Source organism: Vicugna pacos, chromosome 4, assembly GCF_048564905.1.
Source record: "Vicugna pacos chromosome 4, VicPac4, whole genome shotgun sequence".
NCBI lineage: Eukaryota > Metazoa > Chordata > Mammalia > Artiodactyla > Camelidae > Vicugna > Vicugna pacos.
In genome coordinates this window covers 79,798,072-79,815,776 of record NC_132990.1, presented here as the reverse complement: position 1 = coordinate 79,815,776, position 17,705 = coordinate 79,798,072, and the positions used below count along the sequence as shown (strand labels likewise).

At 63.9% G+C, this 17,705-nt stretch overlaps 2 protein-coding genes across 4 annotated transcripts in view; both read left to right on the top strand.

Moving 5' to 3' along the window:
• Positions 1 to 4,952, top strand: part of EXD3 (exonuclease 3'-5' domain containing 3) — a 67,588-nt gene extending 62,636 nt beyond the window's left edge. For 2 of the 3 annotated variants that reach the window (XM_072960583.1, XM_072960584.1), the window contains exons 20-22: positions 2,472 to 2,565; positions 4,224 to 4,262; positions 4,545 to 4,952. In XM_072960583.1, coding sequence (XP_072816684.1) covers positions 2,472 to 2,565; positions 4,224 to 4,262; positions 4,545 to 4,858 — 447 coding nt within the window. In that variant the 3' untranslated portion in view covers positions 4,859 to 4,952. The remainder of the gene's footprint in view (positions 1 to 2,471; positions 2,566 to 4,223; positions 4,263 to 4,544) is intronic. The other variant, XM_072960585.1, reaches the window with a different exon arrangement.
• Positions 4,953 to 10,148: 5,196 nt separating this feature from the next.
• NRARP (NOTCH regulated ankyrin repeat protein) lies at positions 10,149 to 11,290 on the top strand. The gene has a single exon (XM_072960582.1). The coding sequence runs from the start codon at positions 10,530 to 10,532 to the stop codon at positions 10,872 to 10,874; it is 345 nt and encodes a 114-aa protein (XP_072816683.1). The 5' UTR covers positions 10,149 to 10,529; the 3' UTR covers positions 10,875 to 11,290.
• The last annotated feature ends 6,415 nt before the right edge of the window (positions 11,291 to 17,705 follow it).

Below are 17,705 nucleotides of genomic sequence, written 5' to 3'. Positions count from 1 at the left end.
GACCACCAGATCTGGCCTGCCTGGCTTTGGGTCCATGGCCACCGTCAGCCCCCTGGGCCACTCCTTGCCAGCCACCCAGCCCCAGGATGCAGCCTCTCGTCTTGGGCTCGTGCCCCTGCCCCAGGCAGTCCCCAGTCATGCCCTGAGTCCGGGCGGCACGGTGGGTGTTGGCTCCAAGCAGCCTCGGAAGCCGTGGGAACCAGGCAGGCAGGCGGACCCCTGGGACAGGGAAACCAGGAACCTTCCCAGCTCCTCCTCCCACAACCTACCTGGCCCCTCCCACCCTGCCAGGCTCTTGGGGTGGAGGCCCGCCCTCCCCTCAGGCTCCCAGGCTAGATGGGGGTGCAGAGACTGGGCGGCACCTACCAGGCCGCACCGTCCAGCCTGTCCAGGGCACCCACGGCCCTCCGCTGGTCTCTACCCAGATGAGACGGCATTGAGGACTGGGGTCTGCACATCCCCTGCAGCGAGTGGGCAGGGCTGACACCACCTGCCCACACCCCCTTAGCTGGAGGCAGGAAGGGTAGGAGCCCTGGTTTGGGGTCCTGGCCAGCCTGGAGTGTGACTGTGAGCAAGGTGCTCAGCTTCTTGGAAGCCCCTTCTCCATGCTGGAGGCGCACAGGCTCCATCCCACTGGGTTGGGGAGGGCCCTCCGGTGGGTGGGCAGTGAGCCCAGAGGAGGCGTGTTCTCTCCGTGAGCCCCACGAGGCCAGGGCCGCAGCCACCCCGGAAGGGTGGCCATTGCCCACCCCGCAGCAGGTAGTCGGGCAAGGGTTGCTGGACAGGGAGGCCCTGGGTGCCGAGCCCTCCTACAGACGGGGGCCACAGGCAGAGGGCGGGCGGGTGGCCCGGAACCGGCTTTTCCAGCCAGGAGTGGGGGTGGGGGCAGGGCCTCCCAGGGCTCTACTGGGGTGACAGCAAGGCCCGACAGTGGGCAGCAGCCGTGGGAAAACGAGCACCGGTGGTTCCCGAGGGTGGGGCCAGGCCCTTGCGGACAGCGTGTGGTGACTCAGCATGAGCTGGAGGCCCCGCCCAGGCGCGCTTACCGCCAGTCCTGGAAGGCTTGTAGACCCCTTGCACAGGACCCCACCCCACCCTCTTCCTCGCTACCCTAGCCGTCTCTCCCACACCTGCTGGTGCTGTCCCCAATGGACAGGGGAGCACGGGCCTCTGAGGCACTTGGTTGAGGGCAGTGGCCAGAGGCTAAACTGCCTGTCTGTTTTAAGCTCTTCCCTAGCTGGACCTGGAGTGACCACAGCCTGACCTGCAGCCAGGGCTCTGACCACACTCCTGCCCCAGGAGCCCCCTGGACCTGTGATCAGGATGGCAGGGCCCACAGCGGTCTCCCTGTGCCAGAGGCCAGCCCAGAGTCTGGCTGGGGGAGGGGCTGCTCCCCAGAGAGACCCTAGGGAGGGTCCTGCCTGAGAATCAGCCTCGTCCCCCAGCCTCCCAACAGAGGGGCCCTGCCCCCCTCACCCATGCCCCCTGGGCTGTGATGCTGGCGGCAGAGCAGTGAGGCCACAGATAAAGCAAGCTTCCATGGGACGAGGGCATGTGGGGGCAGGACAGGAGCCCCTGTGGCTCCGGGGGCCTGGGGCCACTGCCTATGACCCAGCCCAGAGCCCCCAGGTGAGGAGGGGGCCAGGGCGATCACATGAGAATAGATCGTGGCCCCTCCTCTGTGTGGACCAGCTCATCACCTCCCACAGCAGGGTGTTTGTCTCCATGGGTACCTGCGTGTACCTGCCTGGGAGCCTAGTCCCTCCCACTCTCCTGCCAAGCCCTCCCTGCCTCGCCCTGGGAATCCTGGGTCCAGACCCATCACCCTGCCAGGCAGTGACGTCAGGGAGCAGCCCTGCGGTGGCCCCACAAGTCCAGCACCCAGGGACAGTCAGGTCAGTGGGGCTGAGCTGAGCTCCCTGCAGGAGCTCATTGCCTGTCCTAGACGAGGACCCTGCCCAGAAGCAAAAGTGGCTTTACTTCTAACCCCTGACACAGTTGGTGCCCAGCAGGGGCCAGACAGTGCCAGCCCCCGAGGTAGGGCAGATGCCAGGCATCACTGAGAAACGTGGGCACTGAAATTGCCTGGCTTGCCCCTGGCTGAGGAGTCAGAGCAGCTGTAGGGCTGCCCACCCTAACCCTGTGATGCTGGGCCCTGCATCCCCCACTGCGTTGAGCCGTCCAGGGAGCCCAGGCCTGGCTCTGGGGTTCGAGAGGACAGCCTGGGTGATGGCAGGTTCCTGTAGGGTCTTAGGAGCTGGAAGAGGCCACCCAGGGCCCACTAGGAAGCCAGTGCAGTCAGGGAGGGCTCCCAGGAGGTGGTGTGCCCCATGGTACTACAAGGAGAGGAAGGGCTGTCATTTGCCTCTGTGAAACCCCTTGGGCAGACCCAGAGCTGGAAGTAGTACAGGGCTGGGGGGTGGAGGGAAGGAGAGAGCCTCTCCCAGCCTCAGCACCTTCTCTGTCCCTAGGCCTGTAACTGTGACCAGTACCTGAAAGTCTCCAAGGACATGATGAAGCAGCTTGTGTGGCTCGGCAGCCACCCAGAAGGCCCCAGCAGTACAGGTGAGTGTGCCCCACTCAGGTGTGAGCTTCGTGGGGTCTATGGACAGTGGCCCAGCTGCTAGGTGCTCCCAGGGCTAACCTACAGGGATGGACAGGGAGGTGCCAGCTGGGGGCAGTGGTGGAAAGATAGGGTTCACAGCCAGGATCGGGGCCCGTGGCCTCTGCTCCTCTCCATTTGGTGCACAGGCCACTGGCCCAGGGGACCAGGAAGCTCAGGCACTCAGAACCCGTCTGGGATAGTGTCCACCGTTTTCTCACCAGTGGACCCTGCTTAGACACCAGTCACCCTGCCCCACACAGGGAGTGCACATGCTCCTGTACACACGCACATGCACACACTTGTCCATGCATACCTTGCCCATAAAGACACACGCGTGCCCGAGCCCACATGTATGCACATGCACATGCAGAGCACACACGTGTGTGCCCGGGCACCACTGGCCCTTGCCAAGTGATCTGAACACAGATGAGCCTGGGCAAATAGTAAGGAAGGGCCAGCCCAGGTGTCCACCCTCACCAAGGCAGGTCCTATTCAGCAACCCAGCCTCAGTTTCCCTCAGTGGAGGCAGAATGGGGTGGGTGGAAGGGGACCTTGGGGTAGTCCGAGGCCAGGGCATCTTCATGTCCCTCTGCACAGCTGGTGTCTCTCCAGGATGCTGCCATCCCACTGGGCTGCTTTGGTCCTTCCCCCCTCTTTTTCTGAGGTTTGGGGCCAGAGCAGGGGCCACCCACGCTGTGAGTGACCTTCCATAATGGCCAGTGTCTAGCCCTGGGCATCTCTCAGCTCTCCACAATGTGCTCGTAACATGCTTGAGGCCTGGGAGGGGAGGGGCAGAGCCGCCAGGCTCCAGCCCCGAGCACCCAGCAGCCTACCCAGGGGCCCACACTTGTGCTGCGCAACACCCTGGTGAGCTGTCTTGGGGGCCGCCAGGTAAAAGCCAGGGCCAGACATGTTGGGGCGAGGCCAGGAGGCCAGATGGAGGTTGCGGCCTCACTGGGCTCCAAGGAGGCAACCAGGCTAGGGTGGGGGGCCTCATCCATTCAGACCCTGGCTGCGTAATTCGGAGCCATCTGCGGAGAAACGTTTACCAAGCAAATTACAAGGGTCAGGGGGTCTGGGGTCACCTCTCCCACCTGCTGGCCGCGCTGCCTCAGACCCCCACTGGCCCCCTGGGCCATCTCTCTGGCCGTCACTCTGGGCCCTCGGTGGGGGTGGGACTCAAACGCAGAGTTAGAAGGAGGCTGCCTCCTGGGGTCACTCCTGGCACCTTGAGCTCCAGTGGGCTCCTTGGACCCCTGCCTGCCAGCCCGGCTGCTGGTGGTTGCGAAACAGGCTCCTTGGCAGTGGGCTTATCTGCTCATCGCCACGGATGAGCCGCCCCCGCCTTGCCCTGCCTGCTAGTTTTCAGGCCCCCAAGTACCCTCATCGGCAGATCTTGTGCCCAGAACACGTTTCCCAAGGACCTTTGAGCCCCAAGAATGTCCCAAGGTGTGAGTTCCCATGGGAGCGGACTGCACTGGCACCAAAGCTTCTTGGCCCCCTGCCCTTTGCCCTCTCTGCTGGGGGTGGGGGAGAGGCTAGATACTTCAAGTTACCCTCTGGGCGCTGGGGCTGCCAGCCGATCCTTGGGACAGACCCTGACGTCCTTGATTGACAGGCGACAAGACCACCCAAAATGAGGATGAACGGGAGACAGGTGAGCCCTGGGACCACCCACCAAGGACACACGGGGCCCTGGCACCTGGCCCAATGCAAGATGGGACGGAGGGGACCACTCTGAGGGGTTGGTCCCTGGGCCCTAGGTGGGATGGTGGGAGGCAGTGCCAGGGAAGGCTTAGAAGAGAGAGGAGTCAGTAACCGGTGAACCAGAGGCCCCTGGGCAGGACGAGGCAGAGGGCTGAGTGGCCAGGGAAACTCAGGGAGGAGTCCCTGGAGAGAGTAGGGTAGGGACTCAGGGCGCCTGCTTCCACCGGTCCAGGTTCAGCCCCAGAGGAGGCCCCCGGGTGCGGCACCTACGACCCGCCCTGTCGCTGGCTGGAGGAGGCGGACCTGCGGAGCCGCGCCCCAGCCACGCTGGGCAACGGCACGCGGCTGCAGTTGGCGGGGGTGCCGGCGGGCGTGCTGCGGCGGCGGGCGCTGCGGCACTTCTACTGCTGCACCGGCTGCGGCAAAGTCTTCTGGGAGGGCTCCCACCTGGGCCGAGTCACCGCACACTTCCAAGAGGTCCTGGAAAGTGCCCCCAGCTCCCGCGAGCCAGGCCAGGCTCCCGGCCAAGCTGGCAGCTCCGACTGAGGACTGAGGACTGGACCCCAGGACCCAGGGCCAGCACCACCCTGGGCTGCGGTGACAATAAAAGTGGAACAGCTGCGCAGGCTGTAGCTATGGCCGTCCTCCGTCCACTGCTCACTGCACACACCTGAGCACTGTCAGCCCCTCACAGCTGTCCACGACCACAATGTTCTGAGGTCAGGACGCTCGGACCCTGAGCCAGGAACTGCCTGGTGCTCGGCCATGAGGCAGCCGAGAGGTGGGAAGGGTGTGCCTGCAGGAGGAAACGGCCTGGACAGAGGCCCGATGGCTGGCCTGAGGTGTCTCCCCAAGTCTGCTGGAGCTCAGCGGGGCTGGTGGGGTCAGGTAGGGGTGGACAGGCCCCCTCAGGCTGGGTGGTCCACCCACTTTTCTGTGGCGGTGCGTGCTGCCCTTCTCCACCACACCACACCCCCCAGCCTTCTAAAGACACGGGCCAGACCTTCAGGCCAGGAAGGACGGCAGGTCCTGGGGCCCCAGCCAGGCTGGCCCTGGGGGCCTCCTGGGACTCCAACTGCAGGGAGCACGGATGGCGGATCCTGGGGCCCTTCCTGAGGAACAGGCCCCAGCCTGGCTGGGTGCGGGAGGAGGACAGTCCGAGGGGAGGCTTGCAACCCCTAGTCCGCTGCCCTGGCCCCTTTGCTGGCCAGGGCGTGACCCGTCTTCCCCTTGCCCCCGAGCCAGGGCTGCATGGTCTCCTCCCGTGACAGAAACCAGCGATCACAGCCATGTGGGAGAGACTTGGACACTTGTGCATCGCATCTCCCACCCAGGGGGAGACCCAGGCTCAAACCCACTGCTGACTTGCAGAGGGCCCACGGGCTGGCGCCAGGTGGAGTGCAGGGAAGGTGCCCAGAGGGGGGCTCCTGCCAGCAGGGGACCTGAGCCCAGAACACGTCTTGCCCTCACCGGCCTCCTCCTGGCTCTCCCACAGGAGTGCGCACCCACCCTGGCTCACATCCCTTTCCTGTTCCCGCCTGGAGCGGAAACCAGCTCAGATTCTGCCGAGGAACCAGGCGGAAGCCATGGGGTGGCGGGGGCCTAGGGGCCGGTGGCGGGGCGGGGGTGCCACCTCTCCCCAGGGCGGGGTGTATCGGCCGGCCCAGGGGAGACAGGCAGTGCCGTGCCAGCCTCTGCCCCATCCCTGTGTTCCTGACCCCACCAAGGATGACACCATTGCCTCTGAGCCCCCCTAGGGGTGCCGCCCCAGTGAGGGGTCAGGCCTGAAGAGCATGCGGGTAGGCTCCTGTCCTTCAGGGCCCCTGCTGTTGCCAGGTGTGGACTCACTCAGCTCCCAGCAGCCCCAGAGCCAGCTGGACCAGGGCGTCGCTCCACAGATGGAGAGAGGAGGCGCGGAGGCTTGGAGGGCCAGCTCAGGGGAGAAGGCACGGGGGAGGGGCCAGCTCTGCCACCCTGGCCTTCCGCCACCCTGAGGTGACTGCTGAGCCCAAGGGGCAGGCAGGGGTGCCAAGGTGAGTGGGAAAGGCAGATCCCAGCCGACGGAGCGGGGATCCTTTTGCGGCTGGGGTGCTGCCTCCAGGAGCAGGACCTCCAGCCCCACATCCTGTCCTGGGGAGGCAGCCCGACCACACTCCTTCCACCGTAAGTTTAAGAGGAAGGGGCTGGCGGTGCCAGCCCCAGCTGCAGCCTTGAGACTGCTCTGACCTGAGGCCCCTGGGCTGTGGCTGGCCCTCAACAGACAGACAGGCCAGGACCACAGGCTCAGGGAGACGTGGGACGGGACTGTGTGTCCTTCTGGTCCCTCCAGGCAGGTCTGGCCCCAGCCCTGCTCTGCTCTTCAGCCCTGCGTGACCCTCTAGAGAGAGGAGGACAGCCGACTGGGACCCGCTCTAGGTGTGGTCCTTATGCCACGGCTATACTGTCCAGCCTGCCTTCCCGCCTCCCCACCCCTCTGCTGCCCAGACTGGCTGTGTCCCTCCAGGGCTCACAGGCTCACTGCCAGCCCACCCTGTCTCTGTGGCACCCCACTCCTGGCCCCAGCCCCCACCCTGGGTCCTGAGCTACGGGGAAGCGCCCTCTCGCCCCGTGCCTGCCTTAGGCCCCTTCCTGGGCTAGGGGTCAGACATGAGGCCAACAGGGAGGGCTGTGGCCCCGGTGCCAGGCCGTGCCCTGAGCAGCCAGCCGGGCAGGCAGGAGCCGCCACAGCGATTGTCTGCCGCAGTTCCTGCCGGGCGTCCTTCCTTGCTCAGGCCGCCGCTGGCCCGGGGCTGAGTGTTTGTTATTTGATCTCTGTCCTCTCTGGGCCCTTCTACCAGGTGTCTGGGCTGCTGGGAAGAAACACTCTCCTCTTTCCCACGCTCCCCGACACATTTTAATGAATTAGCTGGAAGCCCCGCCCCCACTGCCCGCCTGCCCGCTCACCCTCCCTCCCCTGCTGAGTGCTTTAAGGTGGCCAAAGGCCTCAGCCCAGCTCCGGCCAGCCGCCCCTTCCGTGCTATCCTTACTGACCGAGCCACCCAGACCTCCCGAGCCCAGGTCCCAGGACATCTCCCACCGCCCACTGCTCTGAGCCTCGAACAGAAAAGCACCCCCAGGGGGAGGAGTGAGCCCTCTCCAACTCCGGACTCCATCCCACCCTTCCCGGGCGGCACCCCTGCGCCAGCTCCCAGGCGCAGGGCAGAGGTCCAGCCTTGCGGGCAGAGTTGGGTCTGTCCTCTCAGATCCCAGGTTGAGGCTTCTCTTTCAGAACCAGTGAACCTCTTGCCTGTTTGTGGAAGTGACACCACCACCAAGGACTGCCACAGACACAGAAGGGCTTCTCCGAGTCCCAGGGCAGGGTCTGGCATTCATGGGCTCCTCCCCTTCCCTGCAAGGCATTTGGAACAAATGTCCTCCTTTTAGACATGTCCTTCAACAAATATTTAGGAAGTGCTTGCTGGGAGCCAGTGCCCCACAGGCCCCTCTCCCTGTCTTGTCCTTGATGGGCAGCTCCAGGGACATGGGGGGTGGACCAGAGTCACCCTGAGCAAATCACCCTCAGGCCGTGGTGGGTCTTCCACTGGTTCCCCATAGACAGTGGCCATCACCCCAGCCCCACAGATCAGCAGCGGGGGGTGGGGGGCTCAAGTGGCAGGCTGGGCTACACCTGTCTGACCCACACTCTGAACCCTGGGTGGGGCGGGCAGCAACCTCAGGCTAGGCTCCATGGCCATTTTGGGCACACTGTCCCTGGCGGAGGCACTGAGCTGGGACTTCATGCCCGAGGTGGCGGCCTCACGTTCCCACACTGAGCTCACAGGGCCCCTTTGTCTGTCCTCCCTGATGCTGGCCACGGGTGTCAACGGGACTTTTCTCCAGGCGCTGCTCCGGGGCCCACAGGGTCTCCAGATGCTCTCCCTCAGGCCAGGGGGCCTCGGCCCACCTGGGCCGGGGACGGTCTGTAAACCCACCACCTTCTGGGAACGGCCCTGGGCACAGCCGGGCCCCGCAGACACACAGAAAACATAGATGTGACCAGAAGGAGCTCCCGGCTCCGGACGTGCTCTCAGAGCGAGCGCCGTTCCCGCCATGCTGTTCCAGAGCAGCAGGGCAGCAGAGTGGCATGTGCCCAGCGGGTTATGGCCCTACACAGTGTCACACCTCCCCACTCTGAGGGTCCTCGTCCAGAGGTGAACATGGGCCTGGGTGGACAGAGCCCAAGATGCCTTGTCTCTGGTGCTGGGGAGGCAAGCCAGGGGGTGGGGATGGTCAGCCCCCCCCCAGGATGGCCAGAGTTCAGCAGCCCCTGATCCCAGTCCCTCTTACCAGGCCCAGGGACATGTCCCCACAGTATAAGCAAGGCAGAGGGGCTCCCAACAGCAGCAGACACCCAGGTCACACCCACGGCCAGGCCCAGTACAGGGTCTGGGCTGGGGGATTCCGTCTGCTCAGCCCCGGGCTTACCCACCTGCATAGTGGGGAGCACCTGGGGAATGTCTGAGCAGAGTGGCTGGACCACCAGCCTCAGGAAGATCAAAGCATGGGACTCAGGCAGCCCTGGCCACCAGAAGGACCCCAGGGGAGTCAGACAGGATCAGGTCTGAGGTCTTGCCCAGTTTTACCAATGGTTTGGCTCTGACCCCTTCCAGGTCACAGAGCAAGGTGGCGGCACAGGCGTGGATCTCGAGGCCTGGGGGACACGGGGCAGACACCCACAGGAGCCGGTCCTCAAACAAGGCCTGGCAGGGTGGTCTCCCCAGCTGAGGCGCAGAGCTGTCCCCCGGGAATTCCCAGCCAGCCTCTGAAGGAATTCCAGACTGGCTGCAGCTCCACTGCCCCGGGCCTCCTGCTTTGAGAGTCATTCCTCCTTAATTTCCAGAGACCACATCGGGGCTATAAACTGTAAAATCCTAATGAGGAAATTTGGCGGCAGTGTTAGAGTGTCAATAAAAAGTGCCTTGACTGTTTGGAAATGAGTCATGTCAGAGCTCCCTTTCAGAGCAGCGTGGCGCCTTACCTGGGGCTGCTCACCTAGCCAGACCTGACCTGTCCCGTGAGTGCTGACGGGGACCCAGGGGAGGGGGCAGGCCCCAGATCCCCGCGACTGCCCCCCACCGAGGAGCTTCCGGCCAAACTGGAAACCCCCCCCCCCCCCCCCCCCGGTCTTGGGCCTCCTCGTTTAGAGATCGGCTTCTTCCTCAGGGCAGGGCTGAAACAGGGTCTGGCCCCTCATGCCAGTCAGGTTCGGTCGCAAACTCGGGGCGAGCCGCGCCGGCCGGAGCGCCGTCTTAGCGCGAGAGGGCCCCGCGTGGCTGAGGCCACACGCCCCAGCTGCTGGCCAGGCTGCCACCCTCGTGGAAAGGAGTCCCGCTGACCCGGGCTGCGGGGCTCTCGTCACCGCGAGTGCCCGGGGAGCTGGGGCTCCAGGGCCGGTGCTCTGGGATCGCGGAGAGATACCCCAGGTCTCTACTCTTCCCCTACCTCCTCCCCGGGGTCTCAGATGCCCGCGAAGTCCCACCCAGGGGAGGCCGCCCTTGGGTCCCCTCGGGGTCGTGCTCGGCCCAGGGCCAGGCCTGTTCTGTCCGCGCAGAGAGCCTGGAATTCCCCGGGTGTCCAGAGAAAGAGTGGGTGGGACGACAGCAGAGACGCGTACCCCACAACGGCCACCTGGCTCCTCGCCCCGCGAGGCCGGCGACCAGCGCCCCCTGCCGCGCGGCGCGCCCCGCCGGACACGCCCCGGGACACGCCCCGCCCCGGCCCCGCCCCCGCGCGGGTGCCTTCCAATCAGCGGGCTGCCGGCGCGCGCGTCACGGACGCCCTATTGTTATGCAAATATAAAGGAGGTAAAAGGCGCCCCGGCGCGGCGGGTGTGTGAGTGCAGCTGTGCGTGGGGAGGCGCGTGGGGCCCGCGTGGGAGCCGCAGTCTGAGGGAGCAAGGACCGGGAGAGCGCGGCGCCGCCGCCCGGGCCCGGCCGGCCCCGCGAGCGCAGCTCCTGCCCCCGTCGCCCGCCCGCCGGGCGCAGCTGAATGCGGCGGGGGTCCCGCGGCGGCGGCCCCCGGCCCCCAGCGCCTGGAGCGCCCAGGGGCGGCGTGCGGGGCCCGGGGGCGCCGCGCCCTCCATGCACCGAGGTGCGCCTGGAGGCAGCTGGGGGCCAGTGCTGCAGCCGCTACCCGAGCTGAGCCCCGACCCGGCCTGCGGCCTGCGCCCGGCGGCAGCATGAGCCAGGCCGAGCTGTCCACCTGCTCGGCGCCGCAGACGCAGCGCATCTTCCAGGAGGCTGTGCGTAAAGGCAACACGCAGGAGCTGCAGTCACTGCTGCAGAACATGACCAACTGCGAGTTCAATGTGAACTCGTTCGGGCCCGAGGGCCAGACGGCGCTGCACCAGTCGGTCATCGATGGCAACCTGGAGCTCGTGAAGCTGCTGGTCAAGTTCGGCGCCGACATCCGCTTGGCCAACCGCGACGGCTGGAGCGCGCTGCACATCGCCGCTTTCGGCGGCCACCAGGACATCGTGCTCTATCTCATCACCAAGGCCAAGTACGCGGGCAGCGGCCGGTGATGCCGGCTCGGACCCCGACCCGCATGCGGGGCCCCCACGTGTCCTCCCTGCTGTACCTTCCCGCCAACTACCTCGGTGTGCGCCCGGCTCTCGGCGCCCGCAGCCATCAAGAGTCCGGCGCGCACGTCGGCGCCCACAGGGGCCGCGCCGCACCCGCCCGCGGCCCGGGGTCGGCGGCCGCCCGGGACCGGCCGGAGCGCTTCCCACGGCCCCGCCCGCCGCCGCCGCGCGGGTAGGGGCGGGGCGCGGGCTCCAGCCCCTTTGAAATCTGAGTCTCACGACCAGCAAGTTCGGAATCCCGAGACACCGGATCCTCCGCTCGAAATGTTTTCTCCTGAAGGTGGAAGGACCCGTGGCCGACGCGCGGCGGCAGAGAGGCTCTGCTCTTCCCGGGTTACTAAACTATTTATCACGTGTGTGCGTATTTGTGGGTGAAACTAGTGCGCCTGATTTTTTTGTTTGGAAAATACTGTGCGTGGTCAATATTCTGGGCGGAAGATGCAGTTTGGGTGGTTTTTTTCCCCCCTAGTCCTAAAACTAAAAACTTGAGTCTGTTATTTCTTGGTTGCACTGAAAATACCGCCCAGCCTGACGGTTTCCCTGTGCTGCTCCCACCCTCCGGCTTCTCGCCCCCTCCGCTCCCCCTTCTCCCTCCCCTCCCCCTTCTCTCTCCCCTCCCCCTTTCTCTCTCTCACACACACACACACACAAATCCGCGTGAGTTTTGGAAGCCCCGGGCCTCCCGCCCCTTTCTCCGGTGAGAGGTCACCATCCCCCAAGCCTGCCGGTTTGTAAAGCTTCCGCGGGAGCCTGGGTGCTCGGGTGTGGCGGTGGAGGGGCGGTGGGGGGTGGGAATCAGACCTTTTCTAGTGAGTTCTATTACAGTTAACAGTCGGTTGCACACTTTTTAAAAAAAAGTAAATGGAATTGCCACGATTAACTGTCATAACATTTATGACAGGATATAAAATATTAACATATTTTAAGCCAAGTTTTAGGTGTATTTCGAATCTTGGTTATAAACCCAATTTTAAAGGGCGTTGTATCCAGCGTTGTGAAGGCAACTTTACCCATATTTATATTTTTATAAAATACCTATAAGACTGTGAATCTCTTGTGCTAATTGCTGAGTGAGCTGAAGGGCCGCTTTGCCCCTCTTCAGCCTCCCGGGTCTTGGAGCACCCGGTTCGAATCCGAAAGTCCTGCCACAGGGGAGGGGCCGCCGGGAGGGGCTACGCGGGGACCTGGGACGGAGGCGGTGCTTCTGCGTCACTTTCTGTCCCGAAAGGCGCCCTTCCTGGTCTCCGAGGTTCCAATTTTCTATGCAACCCCACACCCCTTGTTGTTTTGATCCTGAGAAATAAAAGGGAGGCTGAATTATTCAAATTTAAATGAGGCTTCCCCTGGGTAGAAGTGCTGCTGACCCTTCGTGCAAAAATGGGGAGCACTTGAGGACACAGGTGGGTGGAGGCCCTTTGTGCGTGGCTGGTCAGATTTGGGCAGTCATCTGTGGCTTTTTATAAAACTGTGTGAGGAGAATATGTTGATAATGTCAGTGAAACAAGCAGACATTGAAACTGAGGCACAGACTACTCCAGAAGGAGTTTTTCTGTATATTTTTTCTAGATGCAAATACCTTTTTAATTATGTTAATTAATGTTAAGACTTTCTAGGCTCACATGGAAGCTGTGTATGGGTCCCAGTACGATTACGTCGAACTGGATGAAGTCTGCAGCACAGTCCTGAGTGTACGATATAGACTTGTAGCCCAGCGTGAAAAATTTATAAATAAATTTTTCATTGATCTTTTTATATTAAAAAAAGAAAGTTTGTGGGTTCTTCTTGGGCTTGGCACCGGGACGAGGGTCAGGCTGCAACGTGCTGTTTGCCAGTGATGGCTGCGCAGTGCTTGGCTGGTTTCCACCTGAAGACCGAGCCTGGGAAGCTGGCTCCGCCTCAGCTCGAAGACTCCCAGCCGGTCTCGCACCGGACTGAGGGCCCGCCCACCTTCTTCCAGCCGTGGGAGTGGGCACCCGAGAAAGTCCAGAACCCTTTCCTCTGCTCCCTGGCAAAGCAGCTGAGGCCTCTGCGTGGAAAGTTCTGCTTGACGCTCTTCCCCACCCCACCCCCCAGCCAGCCTGAGGTGCCAGGGGTCTTAGTGAAGGGGTCAGGCCCTTCTTGTCTCCCTGCACACCACCACCCCCGGGCTGCTTTGGGTTTATGCTGGACCACCTGCTGCACAGAAAGGGCATCTTTTAAATTGCGGGAACATCGGAGTTGCTCACTTCTGATGAGTAAAAGCAAAAGGCTCCTCCCTGTGCTCCAGCCTCTGGTGGTTCCTAGAGTGCAGAAGGCCTGCACGGGCCTGGGCAGTCGCCCCCAGCACAGACCACAGTGCAGGGCCTCTGAGCCCAAGCCTGAGTCGGGCACGGGAGGGGTTGCAGGGGAGGATACCCACCCCAACCAGCGTGGCCTGCCCAGAGGAGACTGGGAGAGCCAGTGAGCTGAGGAAGTTTTCACTGTACCAGGTAACATCTTGTACCGCTTTCAGACCCCCTGCAAGATGCCTGAGGGTGTCGGCTTCCCCTCAGGAGGTGGTGCAGCTACATTTTGTCCCAGAGACGCCCTTCCTGCATTCTTTGCATCTCCTGTTCTGTTCTGCCCTCAGGGTTTTCCATGTGTATTTTCATTTGGTTAAACGCGTCTACTGTCTCCCCAGCCGGCCCACTAGACTGGGGCCAGCTCTGTCCTTAGCACATTGGTGAGTGGAATATTTGATACAAATAAGCCCCCAGGGGAGGCTCCACCCGGGACTCTCAGGCCAAGTAGGAAGGCCTGCCCTGAGCCTTCAGGGGAGTGGGCTGAGGGTGCTGGAGGTGCCTGGTCCCGAAGGGAGAATTGTTGCAAGAATTTGGAGGTTGTTGGGGCATCCGGAGATGGGGAGTGAAGTCAGGCCTGGGCACCAGCTGGGCCACGGGGGCGTGCGGGACCATGCCTCCACTTCCCAACCAGGACACTCGCCACAGGAGAGGGAGGAAGCCTGCTCAAGAATCCAGGCAGCTCTTGTTCTTGGTGTTACCTGAGGCGGGGGGTGTTTGCTGTGTCCCAGCCAGTTGCTGTCCCTTAAAATTCTCAGTCAGCCTGTGGAGCGAGGACACTGAGGCCGCTGCCTTGGCATGTGGCTGCCGCTACATGAGACTCAGTCTCCTGAAGTCCTCTCTTCTGGAAAACACATTTGACTCAGAAAGGCTTTGTGCTGCTCACAGACAATTTTCTCCCCTGGCCCCAAAGAAAGCCAGGCCCGGCTCAGCCCCACAGCTTGCAGGGGAGCCCTGGTGGGGTTCTGCTGCCCTTCTCCCCAGGTGCTGATCTGTGCACAGACTGCTCCCCTCGCCTGGGCCCCCAGCTGGTGGCCGGCAGTGAGGGATTCCAGGTGCCACTCAGGGCCCTAGGCAGCAGACACTAAAACCATGGGTGTCCTTCCCGTGTGGGGTCAAATCTACAGACAAATGAGTGGAGGATGCAGGCTCCTTCTGACTTCAGGACCTCGGGGCTCAGCAAACAGGAGTTGGCGCTCACTGTGGCAAGTTGGCCAATGCTGTCACCTGGGAGTCCCCGCCACCCCTCCTCAGGCAGGCGTACAGGGGTAGGAACATCTTTTCAAGCCTCTTTGTGGCCAGGGTGAAAGAGAAGGCACAGTTGACCGGCTCTGCCTAGCCTCCAGGATCTGCAGGTGTCTGTAGGAGGCCAGGTGAGGGGCACCAAGGAGATCAGGGGTGGATGGGTCTGGCAGGCAGGGGCTGGGCCACTGGGAACCCCTGGAGTGGCAGCCACAGAGAAAGGTGACAGAGCAAATGAGCAGGGACAGGGCTCACCCCACTCCCCCAGCCCAGAGTGCTGTACGCTCCCGTCCAACTGTCCATCTCTCTGACCTGACCTCGGCTGGACGCAAGCAGTGTTTACTGCTGGAAGGGATGCTAGAGAGAGACCAGGAAATGCAAGAGAACGGTCAGCCAGAAAGAGCGATGTGACGAGTCAGCAGCACTGGGGCCAGGACAGAGCCGGATAGAGGAGGGAGGGCAGGATTTTGAGGCCAGAACTAGGAACCGAGGGCCAAAGAGACTGGTTAGGAGGTGGACAGGAAAGGGGGCTGCCCTCTGGGCTCTGTCTCTCAAAGGCCTTGCTGCTCAGCGCTGGGTGGCATAGACCCGGGTGCACACAGGCACAGGGCCTCGGCCCAGCCACTCTGACCTCAGGGAGGCCAAGACCCTCCTGATGCCGCAGTGGAGGCTGCGGAGAGGAGGCCGGCGTCCGCCTGGGCCTTGAAGGACAGGAAAGGAGGCCTGGCGCTGGGGGCAGCTGGGGAACAAAGCCTGAGGCTTTGGCGTAAGGGCGCGGGCCATAGCGGCCTCGGGATGTCTGGGAACTGCCGCGACGGCTCCTCCGGAGGCCTCCAGAGCAGCCTCTCCCGGGGCTTCGGGGTCTCGGAAGGCCACCCTCCCCCACCACTCCGCCTCTGCGGGCCTAGGCTCCCGGTTCGCCCCCAACACTTCCCTCCCCTCAGCCGGACGCATTCTTCTGCTCGGCTGTACGTCGGACCGTCCGTCCGCGCGTCCGTCTGTCGGTCTTTCTTCTCTCGCCCCCTCCAAAGCCGCGGCCCCCATTCATTCCCGAGGCCTCTGCCCTTTCCTACGCGCGGGTCCCCGCTCGGCGAGCAGCTGCTATGCTAATGAGGACGGGGGTAGCGGGGATGGCGGGGAGCGGCTAGCGGGGCGTCTGGGGGGAGGAACGCGGTGGGGGCGCCTTCAGGGGAACCCAGCACCGGCAGAGGAGGGAGCTGGGCAGTGGGGGCCTGGCCAAGGGCGGGGGCAAGCGCTCCAGAGGCCGGATCTTCGCATTCAGAACCAGCGAGGGCCACTCGAGGGCGGTGGGGAAGAGCGCAGGGTGCGGTGGGTGCTCAGGGGCCAGCCCTGCCTCCCCTGCCCGGCGCCCAGCGCACCCACTAGCCGAGAGAAGGATGCGAAGGGTAGAGACCAGCTGTCATCTCTGTTCTGAGGTCGTGGCCTGGGGAGGGCGGCTCGCTCTGGAGGCCCCCCACTCCCGCGCTCACCAGACGCTGCTGCGCGTGGGGCTCCCGTGCGCCCCGCGTGGGTGAGAGGCCTGAGCCAAGACTGACTGTCGGGACCCCCGCCGCCTCCAGGCCTGGGTGGTTGGACGCCGGAGAGGGCGGCTCCCCCGCTCCCCTCCCCGAGGCGGCGCCTGACGACCCGGGACCTCGGCGAGCGGGGGAAGGGGCGGAGGCGGCCCGAGCGGGACATGGGGACCCTGACCGCCGCCCACCTGACGTCCGAGGGGCGACGAGGGATGGGGCAACGGGCCCGAAACCTGGCTCTTGGGGCCCGGGACGCCCCCCGCCTGGAGCGAGTGGGGCCAGCGAGCAGCGTCCGCAGCGGGTGGCGGGATTTTGGATGCAAGGCTCGGACCCGGGTTGGGGGTGCCTGCCCAGGACCGGGCGGCCCAGGCTGTGCTGCCGCCCTGCGGCCGCGGCGGGCACTGCTCCCAGGGACCCGGGGTCTGAGGCAGAGCGATCCCCCACCCGGCTCTTCGCCGCGCGTGGGCGCCCCTCCGCCTGCCGCGGACGCCCGGCCGGAGTGGTCGCGCCGCCACGCACCACCCTCGCAGGCCTGGACCCCGCTCCCCGCTGCTCAGGGCCCACTTTCGTCTCCCGAAAGTTGGCCAGGGCACGTCTCAGGGTGGCCACGGGGCCAGGGCCAGGGGCTCCGGGGATGGGAACGCGAAGGGCTGGGGTTAGGGAGCCGAAGGCGGTTCCAATGGGGGCGCTTGGCGCCAGCGAGGCCAGCTCTGAGCGAAGAGCTGGGGCTGCAGCCGCGCGAGCTGGCTTTACTTTGTATGAAGACAGAATGAGTCGGGGAAAGCGCTGGAAAGGCTAAGAAGAGCCCAGGGTCACTTAGGAGACCCCTGGGGAAAGCCTAGCATTCGTTGCTGAAGGTGGGACACTGACAATCCGTGCGGTTTCGAGGGGTGGCGGGACCAGAACCTGGGGCACGTCGTGGAAGGGCTGCTGGCAGGGAGGGCGCTGGGGCAGGGCCAGCGGCGTGGTCAGCGATTCTGAGGAGGAGGCAGGTGTGCTGACCCTGTTGGCGGAAATTCTAAAACTGCGCCACCACGGGAGGCGTGAGCTGAGTTTCATTCAGCGCCTCACTGAGAACTGCAGCCCAGCAGACAGCCTCTGGGTAGCTCTGAAGGACTGCTGGGAAGGGGGCGGTGGGGAGGTGGGGAGCGGCTGGTATGGACGTGGTTTTGGTGGTGGAATCCGCCCACCCAGCGCACATCTCAGTAGGAGGTTACTGCCAGTCATAAGAAACACGGATCTCCGTTAATGACTGTAGTGCTTTTCTAAGTGTGGAAAGATGCAAGAATTGGGCTATAAAATTTTTTCCTGAAATATATCTAACTCTCTAAGGGGCCTTTTTTCCCAAAGCACAGAGTGCCTCATCCTGCTCTTGCTCCTGAATTCCTTTCAGGGTGCACTGGAGGTCAGCGGCTGCAGTGGTTAGTGACCGGATCCTTGGAGAGCGGGTGGTGGGCAACATTCTTTGTTTTACAGCCCCACAGTGGCTCCTGGCTTCTGCCATCCCCGGAAGGAGCCCGCACCAGGGCCTGGGGAAGTGACCCCATCACGGGCCTCATGAAGCAATTGGCCATGCTGTGCTGTTCTCCCATTTGGTCAAATGAGGAAGGGAGGATGTTCCAGGGCCCCAGGGCCCCAGGGCCACAGAGTGGACGGTCAGCAGCACATGGGCTCTGTCA